This window comes from Thalassophryne amazonica, chromosome 4 (assembly GCF_902500255.1).
Source record: "Thalassophryne amazonica chromosome 4, fThaAma1.1, whole genome shotgun sequence".
NCBI classification, from domain to species: Eukaryota; Metazoa; Chordata; class Actinopteri; order Batrachoidiformes; family Batrachoididae; genus Thalassophryne; species Thalassophryne amazonica.
The window spans coordinates 60,210,106-60,225,887 of record NC_047106.1 but is presented as its reverse complement, the minus strand read 5'-3'; the positions used below and the strand labels follow the sequence as shown (position 1 = coordinate 60,225,887).

The following is a 15,782-nucleotide window of genomic DNA, read 5'->3' as shown; positions in this document are numbered from 1 at the left end:
TTCCAAATCTTGTAATGTTCAGTGTACTGAAAAGGTTGTAATTCCTGCGCAGAAGTAAATTCAAACAAATCATTTGTTGTCATAACATAGAAAAGAAAATTTCACAACCAAAGAAAACAGTTAATTTCAGACTCACTACCAGCTGTAAACACATACATACTGTGGAAATCATTGCCCCTAATTGATTATATCCATGTTCTTTTGACACCACAGATATAACCATTACTAAACCATAACAAATACACATGATTTAAATCTTTCAATTCTGAAAGCTCTTTTAACACTATAACTTTAGTTTCTTCCAGCGGTCCATTTAGCTTAATCATCACTTTACAATTTCTCGTCCAAGTCTCCTGAATTTTCTTTTTCTTCCGGAAGGTTCTTGCTTCTCTTGCTATGTCAGCATTTTCTTCATCAGGTGTTCATTAACATACACATCGTTTCCCTTCAACTTTTTGGCCTTTTTGGCAGGAGAGGGACTTATACACACCCAACACATATACAGTTGTTTCTTGGTAAATAAACGTGTGTGTGTTTTATATTTCACAACACAAGAAAAGTTTATACAATGTTGAAAAGGTTTTTTTTTTTTGGGGGGGGGGGGGGGTATTATTTGTATTTCGAAAATGAAGCAATTCCAATTCAGTTTGGGACAGTTTTGTCAATGGTCATCATAGTACAGAAACAGCATTAGTGAAGGTTACAAATGATCTTCTTATGGCCTCAGACAGTGGACTCATCTCTGTGCTTGTTCTGTTAGACCTCAGTGCTGCTTTTGATAATGTTGACCATAAAATTTTATTACAGAGATTAGAGCATGCCATAGGTATTAAAGGCACTGCACTGCAGTGGTTTGAATCATATTTATCTAATAGATTACAATTTGTTCATGTAAATGGAGAATCTTCTTCACAGACTAAGGTTAATTATGGAGTTCCACAAGGTTCTGTGCTAGGACCAATTTTATTCACTTTATACATGCTTCCCTTAGGCAGTATTATTAGACAGCATTGCTTAAATTTTCATTGTTACGCAGATGATACTCAGCTTTATCTATCCATGAAGCCAGAGGACACACACCAATTAGCTAAACTGCAGGATTGTCTTACAGACATAAAGACATGGATGACCTCTAATTTCCTGCTTTTAATCTCAGATAAAACTGAAGTTATTGTACTTGGCCCCACAAATCTTAGAAACATGGTGTCTAACCAGATCCTTACTCTAGATGGCATTACCCTGACCTCTAGTAATACTGTGAGAAATCTTGGAGTCATTTTTGATCAGGATATGTCATTCAATGCGCATATTAAACAAATATGTAGGACTGCTTTTTTGCATTTGCGCAATATCTCTAAAATTAGAAAGGTCTTGTCTCAGAGTGATGCTGAAAAACTAATTCATGCATTTATTTCCTCTAGGCTGGACTATTGTAATTCATTATTATCAGGTTGTCCTAAAAGTTCCCTGAAAAGCCTTCAGTTAATTCAAAATGCTGCAGCTAGAGTACTGACAGGGACTAGAAGGAGAGAGCATATCTCACCCATATTGGCCTCTCTTCATTGGCTTCCTGTTAATTCTAGAATAGAATTTAAAATTCTTCTTCTTACTTATAAGGTTTTGAATAATCAGGTCCCATCTTATCTTAGGGACCTCATAGTACCATATCACCCCATAAGAGCACTTCGCTCTCAGACTGCAGTCTTACTTGTAGTTCCTAGGGTTTGTAAGAGTAGAATGGGAGGCAGAGCCTTCAGCTTTCAGGCTCCTCTCCTCTGGAACCAGCTCCCAATTCAGATCAGGTAGACAGACACCCTCTCTACTTTTAAGATTAGGCTTAAAACTTTCCTTTTTGCTAAAGCTTATAGCTAGGGCTGGATCAGGTGACCCTGAACCATCCCTTAGTTATGCTGCTATAGACTTAGACTGCTGGGGGGGTTCCCATGATGCACTGAGTGTTTCTTTCTCTTTTTGCTCTGTATGCACCATTCTGCATTTAATCATTAGTGATTAATCTCTGCTCCCCTCCACAGCATGTCTTTTTCCTGGTTCTCTCCCTCAGCCCCAACCAGTCCCAGCAGAAGACTGCCCCTCCCTGAGCCTGGTTCTGCTGGAGGTTTCTTCCTGTTAAAAGGGAGTTTTTCCTTCCCACTGTCACCAAGTGCTTGCTCACAGGGGGTCGTTTTGACAGTTGGGGTTTTTCTGTAATTATTGTATGGCTTTGCTTTGCAATATGAAGCGCCTTGGGCAACTGTTTGTTGTGATTTGGCGCTATATAAATGAAATTGATTTGATTTGAATGGTGAATCCCTGTCACTTAAACTTACCTTTAGCGTTCTGCCTTAGAAAAGAATGATTTCATAGAAATTTGACATTTTGCTTGAACAACTTCAATGTGTGACCACTATGTTTTCTACTCGTTCAGGGAGGAGTGGATGCGGTCAATCCAGGCAGTGGCAAATGGCTTGAAGAGTCAGCAGCAGGATGAAGAGCCCATGGAGATCAAATTTGGCTCACCAAGTGACAGCAGTGGTGCTGAAGAGATGGAAATTGCAGTGTCAAAATCTCGTGCAAAAGTGGTCAGTATATGACATTATTTTGTCTTGATGTCACCATTTCCTTTCATACACTGTGTAGTTTTTTTTTCCTCTCTTCTTCAGGAGATAGACTTTGGCCAAGGTCATAGTATGTGTAGCAGACCACCTGTTTGCACACACCAGATGTGGGCATTACAACAGTAGAAAGCAAAAATGTCATTATATTAGTTTCAGATGCATCACCCACATGGTCCTGTAGGTTCCTGTCAGCACCACATGTTGTGAACAGGAATTAAAAAATAAAACTGGAGCTGCAGTTATCTCCTTGGCCAGTGGAGAATCCTGAGTTGGTGTTTTTACTGTCAAAAGGTTTGGTGTTGTGGCAACAGTAGCAGCACTTGACCACAAAATGTCATATTTAGTAACTGCTGTGATTAAAACAAACATAAAAAAGACAACTTCATGAGGTTGGTTGTAACAAAACTTCACTCTTACTATATGTATCTCGGCTGTCTTTCCCTTATTTGGTTTGGATTAATTTTGTATGAGAAGGTGGAGAAATGTGATTTTTACTACTGGACATCTAATGTGTGTAGTCAACTAGCAGTGTACCCGGGCTGTGGCTGGGTGTGAGAATTTGTACACATTTGTGAATGCGTTGCCTTTGACAGCCCAGCCCTGGAGCCAACTCCATTAATAGCTGATTCATATGGCATAAGAAAGTTTGGTATAAAGGACGGAGATCGGAGGGGCTACTTATTAACTAGGCTTGATGCACAGCTGTCACTCCTCAAAACGGGGGCGGGGGCAGAGAAAATCACTTTGTTGAAGAGTATTCACCTTATTCAGCCCCGCCCACTTTTACAACAGAGGAATTTCTGTTTTGTCTTAGGACTTCTGGTGAGCAGTGTTTTCAATATAGAAAAATGGAGATGACAGATGTATATAAACACACACATACACACACGGCTGTATTTTGTTATGACTAATTATTTATTTAATTTATTTTTGTCCTTGCAGACAATGAGCGATTTTGACTACTTGAAGCTGCTTGGCAAAGGAACATTTGGCAAAGTGATTCTGGTGAAAGAGAAGGCCTCGGGGATGTACTACGCCATGAAAATCCTCCGTAAAGAAGTCATAATTGCTAAAGTTAGTGTTAATCATTTTGCAGTAAGATCACTGTTTCACATTTTTTGACATTGCTGCTATAATCTATTGATGCATGTGGTCTTGCTGTCATGTCATGTTCGGAATTTTTGTATTTGTGCATGCTCCTTTAGGATGAGGTGGCACACACAGTAACAGAAAGCAGAGTTCTTCAAAACACAAGACATCCTTTCCTGACAGTAAGTGCCAGTTGCCTCAGTTTGTACTTTGAAAAAAGTGGTCATATTCATTGTTAGTTAGCCAATACTGTCAGTAATTTGGGTTCTTTTCTTCCACAGACACTAAAATATGCATTTCAAACTCATGACCGACTGTGCTTTGTGATGGAATATGCAAATGGAGGAGAAGTGAGTGATTTTACAATATGCCTTAGTCATGTATTTTAATTGGTCAGTTGTAATTGGTGTTAAATATGCAGGGTTCTCCCCAGAAAATGGAATAATGGCGCTGCTATACTGTGGCATCATCTTGTGATTTTTTTTTTTAGCTTTAGATTTGGTGGAGAGTCTGACCGTGCACAAACCCATTTTTGCGGGGAAATTTCACATAAACAACTTCAGCTTTTTATTTTATCCTCTTGACATCCAGATGACACAAACCATGAAGAAACACAAGCGTTACACAAAGCCTAATGATCAGAGGATGATCCCTGTATTTTTTGTTAAGTCTTGGTGGTGACCACAGCCCGTGCAGCCGAGAAGGCGCTGTCAGAAAAACATCTCAACGTGCAGGCACTGCATCTGTCTGGGGAGGGGGCACGCCGAGCATCACAGAGGCCGACGCTGGTGCTGTCTGCCACGGGATTGACCTGATCGCAGGCTAGCAACAATGCTGCAGCCCCTGTGACAGGGAACAGGGAGGGTTTTATGAAGAAAATGGCAGAACAGAAATCGAAATTCTTGAGGTACCAAGACATACTTTCATTGTTTGAAATTTTTGTGCTGGATAGTGGCGTACATTATTTCCATTCTTCTATGTTTTAAAGGACATGTTGCACCAAAATCATAACATTTCCAAGTGTTTCCGACAGTGTTTCCATTGCTTTGAGGAAATTTTTTTTTTTTTTAAGGTGTTCAGGTGACAGCCACACAGTAGAGCGGCACCGTGACGTCAGTGGCTGGGCTAACTAGCTGCAAACTACGTTTTGTTTGTGTGTAAATTTAACCTCTTTGTCATACATTATGTAAAGCTAGCGAGAAATAAAAACTTCTAAAACTGAAAACACTGATTGTGGAACCTGTTAACACATCTGAAGTGATTCACAAGACCTTTTGCTGACATTAGCGTGGTAACATCAGACTAGCTAGCTGCAAACTCCATTTCCTTTGTGTGTAAATATAACCTCTTTGTCATGTATTATGTCAAAACTACTTCATGGATCCTCACAAAATTTGCACCACAGATAGATTTTAGGAAGGAAGACTCTCTCTGCGGTATTGTATCACTTCCTGTTCCAGAGCACAGCGGTGTTTTGCTGTATCTGTTAGCTGTTTAATCTGCGCAGTTAGATTGATCTAGATAACTAGATAACGATTTGTTTCACAGTGTAATCTTCACGTGCCTTAACTAAAGCACTCCCTCTGCTGAATCACCTCTAAATTATTTACACATTATTCACTTTGTGTGTTTTTAGGAATCCGCTAGCTTAGCGCAGCTACTAGCTCTTAGCCGGTTTAGCATGGCGGCTTCTCCTGTCTCTCCTGCACTTTTCTGCTCTGGGTGTGAAATGTTTAGTTATTCCTCGGCCTCCTTTAGCAGTAATGGTACTTGTAATAAGTGTAGCTTATTCGTAGCTTTGGAGGCCAGGCTGGGTGAATTGGAGACTCGGCTCCGCACCGTGGAAAATTCTACAGCTAGCCAGGCCCCTGTAGTCGGTGCGGACCAAGGTAGCTTAGCCGCTGTTAGTTTCCCTCTGGCAGATCCCGAGCAGCCGGGAAAGCAGGCCGACTGGGTGACTGTGAGGAAGAAGCGTAGCTCTAAACAGAAGCCCCGTGTACACCGCCAACCCGTTCACATTTCTAGCCGTTTTTCCCCACTCGGCGACACACCCGCCGAGGATCAAACTCTAGTTATTGGCGACTCTGTTTTGAGAAATGTGAAGTTAGCGACACCAGCAACCATAGTCAATTGTCTTCCGGGGGCCAGAGCAGGCGACATTGAAGGAAATTTGAAACTGCTGGCTAAGGCTAAGCGTAAATTTGGTAAGATTGTAATTCACGTCGGCAGTAATGACACCCAGTTACGCCAATCGGAGGTCACTAAAATTAACATTGAATCGGTGTGTAATTTTGCAAAAACAATGTCGGACTCTGTAGTTTTCTCTGGGCCCCTCCCCAATCGGACTGGGAGTGACATGTTTAGCCGCATGTTCTCCTTGAATTGCTGGCTGTCTGAGTGGTGTCCAAAAAATGAGGTGGGCTTCATAGATAATTGGCAAAGCTTCTGGGGAAAACCTGGTCTTGTTAGGAGAGATGGCATCCATCCCACTTTGGATTGAGCAGCTCTCATTTCTAGAAATCTGGCCAATTTTATTAAACCCTCCAAAACCGTGACTATCCAGGGTTGGGACCAGGAAGCAGAGTTGTAGTCTTACACACCTCTCTGCAGCTTCTCTCCCCCTGCCATCCCCTCATTACCCCATCCCCGTAGAGACGGTGCCTGCTCCCAGACCACCAATAACCAGCAAAAATCTATTTAAGCATAAAAATTCCAAAAAAAAAATAATATAGCACCTTCAACTGCACCACAGACTAAAACAGTTAAATGTGGTCTATTAAACATTAGGTCTCTCTCTTCTAAGTCCCTGTTAGTAAATGATATAATAATTGATCAACATATTGATTTATTCTGCCTTACAGAAACCTGGTTACAGCAGGATGAATGTTAGTTTAAATGAGTCAACACCCCCGAGTCACACTAACTGCCAGAGTGCTCGTAGCACGGGCCGAGGCGGAGGATTAGCAGCAATCTTCCATTTCAGCTTATTAATTAATCAAAAACCCAGACAGAGCTTTAATTCATTTGAAAGCTTGACTCTTAGTCTTGTCCATCCAAATTGGAAGTCCCAAAAACCAGTTTTATTTGTTATCTATCGTCCACCTGGTCGTTACTGTGAGTTTCTCTGTGAATTTTCAGACCTTTTGTCTGACTTAGTGCTTAGCTCAGATAAGATAATTATAGTGGGCGATTTTAACATCCACACAGATGCTGAGAATGACAGCCTCAACACTGCATTTAATCTATTATTAGACTCAATTGGCTTTGCTCAAAATGTAAATGAGTCCACCCACCACTTTAATCATATCTTAGATCTTGTTCTGACTTATGGTATGGAAATAGAAGACTTAACAGTATTCCCTGAAAACTCCCTTCTGTCTGATCATTTCTTAATAACATTTACATTTACTCTGATGGACTACCCAGCAGTGGGGAATAAGTTTCATTACACTAGAAGTCTTTCAGAAAGCGCTGTAACTAGGTTTAAGGATATGATTCCTTCTTTATGTTCTCTAATGCAATATACCAACACAGTGCAGAGTAGCTACCTAAACTCTGTAAGTGAGATAGAGTATCTCGTCAGTAGTTTTACATCCTCATTGAAGACAACTTTGGATGCTGTAGTTCCTCTGAAAAAGAGAGCTTTAAATCAGAAGTGCCTGACTCCGTGGTATAACTCACAAACTCGCAGCTTAAAGCAGATAACCCGTAAGTTGGAGAGGAAATGGCGTCTCACTAATTTAGAAGATCTTCACTTAGCCTGGAAAAAGAGTCTGTTGCTCTATAAAAAAAGCCCTCCATAAAGCTAGGACATCTTACTACTCATCACTAATTGAAGAAAATAAGAACAACCCCAAGTTTCTTCTCAGCACTGTAGCCAGGCTGACAGAGTCAGAGCTCTATTGAGCCGAGTATTCCTTTAACTTTAACTAGTAATGACTTCATGACTTTCTTTGCTAATAAAATTTTAACTATTAGAGAAAAAATTACTCATAACCATCCCAAAGACGTATTGTTATCTTTGGCTGCTTTCAGTGATGCCGGTATTTGGTTAGACTCTTTCTCTGATTGTTCTGTCTGAGTTATTTTCATTAGTTACTTCATCCAAACCATCAACATGTCTATTAGACCCCATTCCTACCAGGCTGCTCAAAGAAGCCCTACCATTATTTAATGCTTCGATCTTAAATATGATCAATCTATCTTTATTAGTTGGCTATGTACCACAGGCTTTTAAGGTGGCAGTAATTAAACCATTACTTAAAAAGCCATCACTTGACCCAGCTATCTTAGCTAATTATAGGCCAATCTCCAACCTTCCTTTTCTCTCAAAAATTCTTGAAAAGGTAGTTGTAAAACAGCTAACTGATCATCTGCAGAGGAATGGTCTGTTTAAAGAGTTTCAGTCAGGTTTTAGAATTCATCATAGTACAGAAACAGCATTAGTGAAGGTTATAAATGATCTTCTTATGGCCTCAGACAGTGGACTCATCTTCCTGTTAATTCTAGAATAGAATTTAAAATTCTTCTTCTTACTTATAAGGTTTTGAATAATCAGGTCCCATCTTATCTTAGGGACCTCATAGTACCATATCACCCCAATAGAGCGCTTCGCTCTCAGACTGCAGGCTTACTTGTAGTTCCTAGGGTTTGTAAGAGTAGAATGGAAGGCAGAGCCTTCAGCTTTCAGGCTCCTCTCCTGTGGAACCAGCTCCCAATTCAGATCAGGGAGACAGACACCCTCTCTACTTTTAAGATTAGGCTTAAAACTTTCCTTTTTGCTAAAGCTTACAGTTAGGGCTGGATCAGGTGACCCTGAACCATCCCTTAGTTATGCTGCTATAGACTTAGACTGCTGCGGGGTTCCCATGATGCACTGAGTGTTTCTTTCTCTTTTTGCTCTGTATGCACCACTCTGCATTTAATCATTACTGATTGATCTCTGCTCCCCTCCACAGCATGTCTTTTTCCTGGTTCTCTCCCTCAGCCCCAACCAGTCCCAGCAGAAGACTGCCCCTCCCTGAGCCTGGTTCTGCTGGAGGTTTCTTACTGTTAAAAGGGAGTTTTTCCTTCCCACTGTCGCCAAGTGCTTGCTCACAGGGGGTCGTTTTGACCGTTGGGGTTTTTACGTAATTATTGTATGGCCTTGCCTTACAATATAAAGCGCCTTGGGGCAACTGTTTGTTGTGATTTGGCGCTATATAAATAAAATTGATTGATTGATTGATTGACTCCACTGAATTTTAGAGCTGATCCGTATCTGTATTGGTGGATGTCAGAAATTTTGGATTGCTCGTTTACTTTGTAGACCTGGACCCGTCATATTAACAAAGAATCCGAGTCCTCTCAGGAGCTCCCAACTTAGCCGAAAGATTCCTAGCAGGGAATCTTAGCTTAAGAGTGATCCACGAAGTGTCTGAGAGCAATTCTTAGCAAGGAGTGGACAGAAACTTTTATCTTTGCTGTGATTGGTTGTCACAAAAAGGGAAATGGGCCTTTCACACTGAACGCGTCGGAAGCCTCTAAGGTGTCAAGAATCGGTCTAAAAAGCATTATTTTCAATGAGATGCGTTGCTTTTTAGAGGCGTCAGAAGCGTCGCATCAAAAGCCGAGCTAAAGCAATGCTTCTGACGCGCATTGCCGCTTGTTGGCAGGCTGACGCGGTCAAAGTTCAACCCAATCCAACTTTCGATGCTCTGAGCTGTGACGTAGCTTCGTGCTGTCCAATAGGAACGACGCGTCGGGCCAAAACACGGAAGACTAGTGGAAGAAACCACTGATCTGTACAAAACAGAAACGTGTCACAGGACTGCTCATTTATAGAGCAGTTTTCTGACGAAAAATCCTTGGAAATGTTTTTTTGTTGTTGTTTGTTACCTCTAAATTTCTGATTACTGTTAAAAAAAAAAAAAAAGTTTAGAACACTTGTAATTAGCTAAATAAATCAATAAATGGTTCTTTAGAAACCTTTCATCTGTAAATTAAAACCACCTGTTATTTCAGATTAGATAATTTGTTTAACATAAGGAACCTTGGGCATTTATTTTTAGACAAATAAAATAACATGGGAACTTGTACATTTTTAAGTCTGGTAGATTATTTATATAATCACTGTAAATAAATACAAATGTTTATTATAAATGCAACAGAAAATAATTTATCAATGAGTGCAGTGTGATTGTAAAGTAGGATTTCTGTGACTTAAACCTCATGATTAATTTTTTTTTTGTTATTTCAACTTGTAATTTCGCCAAAATATGTAATTGCTTTTAATGCTGTTATCAGGACAGAGTCATTTCGAAAATATGAATTTGAGCACAATAAGTGGAGAGCTTCTACCTGTGCAAATGTCTTTTGACTTTGATTTCGTGGACATTTTTAATGATCCGTTCATTTATTGTTAAAATATAAAATGAAACAGCTTTTTAAAAAAATAGCTGCTGTTGAAAGAGCCTTTTATTTAAAAGCAGGTGATGTTATGCTGGATTCTTGGGACCAGATGAAGGTCTCTTCTGCAGCTTTGAACTCTGGTGGTGTTGCTGAAGACACTTTTCTCCTATTTTGAAGAGCAGAGATGTTTTTTCAACTGGACTTCATGGTGTTCAGCTCATCAGTGGAAGTTTTTGAAGTGCATCTGTAATTTAGGTTGTCTGCACAGCAAATGTTCCTGATTGGGACAAATAAAAATATGTCTTAAAATATAAAGAAACACTAAATAGTTTATATATATATAAAAAAAAAAAAACGATGGAAAAAAATGCCTGAAAAAAAAAGTTATTTAAAGTTGAGCTTTTGTAGTCTCCGAAAAAAGCTGTAGCTTTATTTGATAAAAATAAAAAAGACTGAACCATTTACAAATTAAAGCGTTCACTCAGATCAACTGTGCTAAAAGGCTAAGCTAACGTTAGTCGATCATTAAACCTTCACAGCAGTGCAAATGACATGTTTTATTTTAATATTATTCTCACCTCAATTAAGCTGCAGAACTAAACTCCGTTGGGCAAACTGGGACTTCGCATATATCCAAATGTGGGAGATTTCGGACTGAGTGGGTCTGCTCCATCCCCCCGGCTGCCTGCTTCGGCCTGCCCAGGGATGATGCCTGAAGGCCGGCTTCTCCGTGCGGGTCGGCCTGCTGTCGCGGTTCGATCGATATCCCACCAAGTCGTCAGTCCTCCCTCGGTCTGCGTCACTCTGAACAGTAGCTGAAAAAAAGCTTCTCCCAGCAGGGTGATGGGAGAATCATTCTACTGCTGTTTTTTAAAGCTTTTTTGTGGTTCAGGCGATGCAAATTAAAGATGGCGATCGCTGAACTTTTTCAGGTTGTGGTAACAGCAGAGTGTGACGTAGCAATCTCCGCTCCCCTTGCCGCTTCCGTAGCGAAGCTTCTGACGTCACGATGCGTTGGGAAGCTTTGACGCATTGCGCTGAAGCGTTCAATGTGAAAGGCCCAAAAGAGAAAAAAAAAACAAACGTGCGCTGTGCTCCTAGTTATGAATGGACAGTAAAAATCAACCTATCATATAACCTGAACTGTATTTTGAAATGTGCAATTATGAAAAATCAAAACACATTTTCTATGACCGCACACCCAACACCCCCGTACAAATTTATATTACATACATGTTCAGGTCCCCTGGACCCGGAATTCATAAAAGTGCCTAAATCAGAGGACCTGTGTACCTTTTATTCTATAATCTCACTATCTGGGCCTTCTCTCTCTCTCTCTCTCTCTCTGTGTGTGTGTGTGTGTGTGTGTGTGTGTGTGTGTGTGTGTGTGTGTGTGTGTGTGTGTGTGTGTGTGTGTGTGTGTGTGTGTGTGTGTGTGTGTGTGTGTGTGTGTGTGTGTGTGTGTGTGTGTGTGTGTGTGTGTGTGTGTGTGTGTGTGTGTGTGTGTGTGTGTGTGTGTGTGTGTGTGTGTGTGTGTGTGTTTCTGCCAGTGCCGTTCCTGCACAAGGTTGCAACATTGTGTATTGAAAATTCAAGCACCCACAGCGGTCTGCTCTCACATTCCCGCACACCTTACCTCCTTTCTTGAGGAACCAATATTTTTTCTCCAGCTGGCAATCACAAATTAGGAGTGGGACAAGATATAATTAACTTTGCCAGTGTGGGTCGCTATCACAACTGATGAATATGGCGAAACGATTTTCTGCTCAGAGGGCCTTAGAGTTCATTTTTGAAGAAAGTGAAGATTTTGATGATGATGCAGAGGACGCTTCAGAATATGAAGACCATATTTCTGAAAAGTCAGAGTCTGAAAGTGATTCTAAAGAAAGTGAAATTGAACTTCAACAAGTCACAGGCCCAGCCTGTCAGGAGCCAGGCCCAGGGGCTCCCATCACAAAATGATATGCAACACACACACACAAAACTCTGCCCCTCATGTGCTGTATAGGCTGGTACGGAAAAGCAATGTGTTCAGTTCATTGAAGGTTACTATATATGTGTTTAGTTTGTGTACTGTAACCTGATTGAATACAGTTAAAGTTTAATGAACTTCAGATATATAAAAAATAATTATGACAATTCTTAGACCATTTGTAAATTTTTTCTAGCAAACCTAGGAGGTGATGATGGGGGGGTGATGGTCTAGTGGTTAAGGTGTTGGGCTTGAGTCCAGAAGATCTTGGGTTCAAATCCCCGCCTGACTGGAAAATCACTAAGGGCCCTTGGGCAAGGCATTTAATCCCCTGTTGCTCCCGGTGTGTAGTGAGCGCCTTGTATGGCAGCACCCTGACATCGGGGTGAATGTGAGGCATAATTGTAAAGCGCTTTGAGCGTCTGATGCTGATGGGAAAGCGCTATATAATTGCAGTCCATTTACCATACCACTTAAATCTTGATCAAAATTGTTTCAGATTTTTGTTTTTTATTACATGTCAGAAATCGACCAAAAAATGACTTTCACTTACTTATGAATGTAAACTAACAAAAGTAATGGGCAAATTAACCAATGTTACATTTATATTGCTTGTAAATTAAATTAATTAATCCTCTGAGGATTTTAACAAAAAATGTTTTGATTGTATTGAATTACCTACCGAAAAATGCAGCGGGTCCAGCAGACCCACGAACACTAGCAGAATAACAAAAATATGAACAGCACACAAGGGTTAAGACACTTAGACTCCTTAAAAGTCCTCCTCCCTCCTCTTAACAGTTTTGCGCCTTAGGAGCTCTCTTAACCCCAAAGATGCTTTGTGAAGAACTTAGATCGTACAAAGGAAAAATTCTGAGAAATATGTAAGAATTCGAGGAATTCTAACATTTTTCTTACAATGACGTCGCTGAGTGCTACTTTTAGCTCTTGGCTCTCTCTGTCATTGCAGGTTTTCATTCAGTAAAAGTTTTAGTAGTAAAACTAAAGTAAAAGTTGGTTCTCATGTATGGGTTGTAGTGGTGCTGTTAAAACATCCCTTCTCACAGCTTTAGAGTGAGTTTATGGTGGAAATTGCAAAAGATTTTTGTGATTCCACAGGCATTCAGGTTACATAACTAATTTGAGTTCTAAATCTGAACGTACCGATAATAGAGACCAAACTTTCTGGTTGTGCCACCTCTTGTTTATCTCTATTTGTTTCTTCTTTATGCAGCTCTTCTTTCACTTGTCCCGGGACCGAGTGTTCACAGAAGACAGGGCACGATTTTATGGTGCAGAAATAGTGTCAGCGCTGGAGTACCTACACTCAAGAAATGTAGTTTACAGGGATTTAAAGGTAAAGTGTCATTTCACTCCACACCACACACACTCATGCACTCGCACAGTATCACTGAACCGTATTTTTAAAATCTAAGGGTATTGGAATTTTTGCAGGGTTCACGAGTCAAAGTGCGTAACATCTTTCATACATTAGCTATAGCAGTGTACTCAAATACCTGTTCAGTAAAACATCTTTTACTAAACTGCATTTTCAGTCAAATTGGTCGCTTATATTACCATCCATATTTGTGTCTTTTTTTTTTTTGAAAGTGCTACAGTGCCACATACAGGTCTGGCATATGTACTACAGCATTTCCAACAGCTTTATATAGACTGCGATATTTCTTGAAATGGTGCCGCATTTACAGAACTTTTTGAAAACGACAAAGAAAAAGATCATATAAGGGAAAGTTCTATTGCTTTGTGGACAAGGCTTAAAATACAGGGTATACACGGTATCCGAGGTCTGAGAAAACAACACTTTAGGTCGAAAACCGATAAACTCATCAGTGAGATCCCAAAAATGTAACGTTAGATTTGATTAAATTAAATGCGGTTACCTCAAGATCATCAAAACTGCAGAGCATCATGCCAGACTGTGCTTTAAGAAACACTCCATAAAATTTAACCAGATTTAAAATGCCAATTTACTGTGACACAGCTTAAAAAACAAAAGCTTTATCCTAAATTATATGATGTTGTATACATGATGCATCATAAATCCACTTCTTAAATTTCTAAGGTGCATTTCACTGTAAATTTTTATTGTTCTTGTTATGTGTTTGTGTTTTTCCCCTGCACAGCTGGAAAACCTAATGTTAGATAAGGATGGACATATAAAGATAACAGACTTCGGGCTGTGTAAAGAGGGCATCACAGATGGTGCTACCATGAAAACCTTCTGTGGAACCCCAGAATACCTCGCACCAGAGGTAACACCAGGAGCCACGTAGACACTGACAGCATATTCATGAGAGTTTTGTGAATGCGTAGTGTGTAATTGTTTTTCTGTCTGTTGTTTTCAGTGTTTGTGTCATCTTCAGTATGAATGTTTCCATTAATAGAGTAAATGAATAATGTGAGACACCACCATCTTTTTCTCCCATTGCAAGACTTAATGAAAGTTGCTTTAAAAAGTTTTGTTTTTGGTTTTGGCACAGCAAACCAAATACAGCAAGGCCACCACAGATATGAAAAGGTTTGCTGTCAGGTATTTGTCCAAAAACTAGATTCCATACAGTAGTTAGGTATTGCCAAACACATTATGTTATCTCAAATTCTGTGAAACATACTTGCATCCAGCCATTTTTAAAGAAAATTCAGCAAAGTACACAGTAACGTTTTATTAAATGCAGTTGCAGGGTTAACAAGGTAAGACAGAATGTGCTGTGCATTGAAATATATGATTTTCTATAATATTATGAAACTGGAAATACAGTATATAATGGGTGTTGTGCAGATCTGGGACAAATACATATTTGAAATATTTTATGACCATTCAAGTACGTACTTTGTATTTAAAGCATTTAGGAGGATAAATGCACTCAAAATAACTTATTTATTTAATGTATTTGGGAATGCACATTTTGTAATTTGAAAGGTTTGAAAAAGCAAATACTTGAAAGACTGTGTGTGTGTGGGGGGGGGGTGTTAGCATTTGATTTTATGGATTTGTTTTAAATACACACAGTAACTCTGTGGTAATGATCTTAATGATTCCTCCACAAATATGTTGTATTCATCATTCAGCTATTGACATGCTTGTATTAAGGAGAAGTGATCTAGAGGTTAGAGAGGTGGGCTTTTAACCAGAGGGTCCTTGGTTAAATTCCTCATCAGTTTGAAAAATCACTTAGTCCCCTCTGCAAAGTCCTTTAGTTGGTCCCAGAGTGCATCATGCATGGAATTACACTGATGAAAGAGTGTGCAGGGTTCTCCCCAGACAATGGAACAACGGCGCCACGCCATCATACTACCATCTAGTGCCGCTATAGTGTAGTGTCATCTCATGTTTTAACGGCAGATTTGGTGGGAATCTAACGGCACGCAAACCCGCTTTTGCGGGAAATTTCACATAAACAACTTCAGCTCTTTATTTTATCCTGTTGACATCCAGATGACACAGACCATGACAAAACAAGCCTTAAATGAAGCCAGATCTCGCCATTTTTTGTTTCATCTTGGCGGGGACGCAGCGATCGCCGGGCCGTCTGGGGAAGAGGCACGCCGGCGCAGAGCGTCACAGAGGCAGGTGCATAGCCGACTCGGGCAATGCAACCATATCTCACAGCATGTCGTGATTCAGCAGCACAAATATCCATTAATCTATTGGTTCGTGATAATGCTGTCTGCTGTGGGATCGATCAGATCAGAGG

General features: G+C 40.1%; 1 protein-coding gene across 1 annotated transcript in view; it reads left to right on the top strand.

Moving 5' to 3' along the window:
* The window catches only part of akt2 (v-akt murine thymoma viral oncogene homolog 2), a 47,964-nt gene that overhangs the window by 15,964 nt on the left and 16,218 nt on the right, over window positions 1–15,782 (top strand). Inside the window, exons 5-10 of the mRNA XM_034167959.1 lie at window positions 2,426–2,579; window positions 3,558–3,689; window positions 3,821–3,886; window positions 3,986–4,054; window positions 13,301–13,423; window positions 14,211–14,339. Of these exons, the coding sequence (XP_034023850.1) occupies window positions 2,426–2,579; window positions 3,558–3,689; window positions 3,821–3,886; window positions 3,986–4,054; window positions 13,301–13,423; window positions 14,211–14,339 (673 nt within the window). The remainder of the gene's footprint in view (window positions 1–2,425; window positions 2,580–3,557; window positions 3,690–3,820; window positions 3,887–3,985; window positions 4,055–13,300; window positions 13,424–14,210; window positions 14,340–15,782) is intronic.